This window comes from Mandrillus leucophaeus, unplaced genomic scaffold (assembly GCF_000951045.1).
Source record: "Mandrillus leucophaeus isolate KB7577 unplaced genomic scaffold, Mleu.le_1.0 Scaffold7, whole genome shotgun sequence".
In the NCBI taxonomy this organism is placed as follows: domain Eukaryota; kingdom Metazoa; phylum Chordata; class Mammalia; order Primates; family Cercopithecidae; genus Mandrillus; species Mandrillus leucophaeus.
The window spans coordinates 7,494,832-7,497,331 of record NW_012107585.1 but is presented as its reverse complement, the minus strand read 5'-3'; the positions used below and the strand labels follow the sequence as shown (position 1 = coordinate 7,497,331).

Genomic DNA, 2,500 nt, shown 5'->3' with positions numbered 1-2,500 from the left:
CGCCCAGGCTGGAGTGCAGTGGCGTGATCTCGGCTCACCGCAAGCTCTGCCTCCTGGGTTCACGCCATTCTCTTGCCTCAGCCTCCTGAGTAGCTGGGACTACAGTCGCCCACCACCACGCTGGACTAATTTTTTTTTTGTATTTTTAGTAGAGATGGGGTTTCACTGTGTTAGCCCAATGGTCTCGATCTCCTAACCTCATGATCTGCCCATCTCGGCCTCCCAAAGTGCTGGGATTACAGGCGTGAGCCAGCACGTCCGGCCTTCTTTTTTGTATTTTTAGTAGAGACAGGGTTTTACCATGTTGGTCAGGCTGGTCTCCAACTCCTGACCTCAAGTAAACTGCCCGCCTCGGCTTCCGAAAATGCTGGGCTTACAGGCATGAGCCACCGCACCTGGCCTAATAGATCCTTAATCTTTTGATGCCTCAGTTTCCCCAGCTATGAAATGAGCGAATAGTCCTCCAGCTGCCTCAAAAGATTGCTGCATGGACATAATGAGGGAATATGTAGAAAGTGCTCAGGCTGGGCGCAGTGGCTCACACCTGTAATCCCACCACTTTGGGAGGCCGAGGTGGGTGGATCACGTGAGGTCAGGAATTCGAGACACACATGGCCAACGTGATGAAACCCCATCTCTACTAAAAATACATAGCTGAGAGTGATGGCGGGCACCTGTAATCCCAGCTACTCGGGAGGCAAGGGCAGGAGAATCGCTTGAACTCAGGAGGCAGAGGTTGCAGTGAGCTACGATCGTGCCACTGCACTCCAGCCTGGGCAACAGAGACTCCATCTCAAAAAAAAAAAAAAAAAAAAAAAAAAGTGCTCTAGGCAGGCACATGGTGAGTGTTCTATAAATCTAGCAGTTGTTCTAACGGGGCCCATGACAGAAGAAAGGGGAAGAGGCCACACGGCATCCTGGCAGTTGAGGGGAGCTAGGATGGGGACCCTGCCTCCTGATGACCCAGCACCTCCACCTGGCTAAGGGAGTTGAACTTGGAGGCCGAAGGCTGACCTCAACTTTGCTCTGAAACAGATTCGCCACTTGAGAGAGAGAGGCATGGAGTTCTTATCTGTTCCCTCCACGTACTACAAACAACTGCGGGAGAAGCTGAAGACGGCCAAGATCAAGGTGAAGGAGAACATTGATGTCCTGGAGGTGAGACCCAGGCAGGATCCGCAGCCTTACGGGGAGTACAACCCCTGCGTTCCATCTTTTCAGAAATATCGTCTCAGCCCGGAGGGGAGCCCAGACCAAGTCCCTGCGGGCAAGGGACATTTATTCTGGGGTGTATGTGGAAGGAGGAGACAGATGACAAACAAATAAACAATAAAAGCACTGTCAGAGATAGCCAGTGCAGGAAGTTCAAACAGACGGCCTCGGGCTACTTTACAGAGAGTGGTCAGGGAGGGCCTCTCTGAGAAGGTGACATTTGAGTGAAGTCTAGATCATGAGCGGGAGCTGACCACGTAAACAGCGGGAAGAAGGGCATTCATTCCTGGCCAAGGGATCAGCAAGGGCCGAGGGAGGAGCAAGCCCCGAGCGTCTGAGGAACAGAGAGAATAGGCTAGAGTGGATGAGTAGTTTTGAGTGGTGACTTAGGTCAGACAGGTACGCAAGAGCAAGTTCCTCATGTGAGCTGTTATTCAGGAGTCTGGATTTTGTTCTTTTGTGGCCAGAAACCACTGGAGGGTTTTTTGGTTTGGTTTTAGTAGTGTTATTGACATACGTCACATAACATGTCATATTTTTAAGGTGTACAATTCTATGATTTTTAGCTATTTGCTATGTTGTGCAACTATCATCAAAATCCATTTTAGGACTGGGTGTGGCGGTTCATGCTTGTAATCCCAGTACTTTGGGATGACGAGGCGGGCGGATCACGAGGTCAGGAGTTCAAGACCAGCCTGACCAACATGGTGAAACCCTGTCTCTACTAAAAATACAAAAATTAGCCAGGCATGGTGGCACGCACCTGTAATCCTAGCTACTCAGGAGGCTGAGGCAGGAGAATTGCTTGAGCCTAGGAGGCAGAGGTTGCAGTAAGCCAAGATCATGCCACTGCACTCCAGTTTGGGCAAGACTCCATCTCAAAAAAAAAAAAAAAAGAAGAAAATCTGTTTTCAGTGACTGCAAAGCTTAGGACATCCTGGTCCAGCCTAGGATGTCTGATCTCATTGTCCTCAGTGCTGCTTTGCCCACCTCATTTCCTTCAATAAAATGGTTGCCCCCACAAAATAAGGAAATGATTGTATTCTTTTAGTAATGATACCTTAATTGATTAACATATATGCTAAACATTTATTAAATCCAAACTATGAATTTCTCCAACGAAGTCAAAAGTTACTTAGTATTCCTAAAAAAGACAAAGACCTTAGCATGCTTTAACTGTTCCTTGAAGATTCTCTTCTCATTACTCCGTGTTATATTTTTACCTAGAACTTATTTTTAACTTTTTAAAACAAATATACAAATTAGTTTTTGGTTTTTAAATTACATT

At 47.4% G+C, this 2,500-nt stretch overlaps 1 protein-coding gene across 1 annotated transcript in view; it reads left to right on the top strand.

Moving 5' to 3' along the window:
* Nucleotides 1-2,500, top strand: part of HPD (4-hydroxyphenylpyruvate dioxygenase) — a 32,004-nt gene that overhangs the window by 26,726 nt on the left and 2,778 nt on the right. The window contains exon 12 of the mRNA XM_011964482.1: nt 1,036-1,158. Coding sequence (XP_011819872.1) covers nt 1,036-1,158 — 123 coding nt within the window. The remainder of the gene's footprint in view (nt 1-1,035; nt 1,159-2,500) is intronic.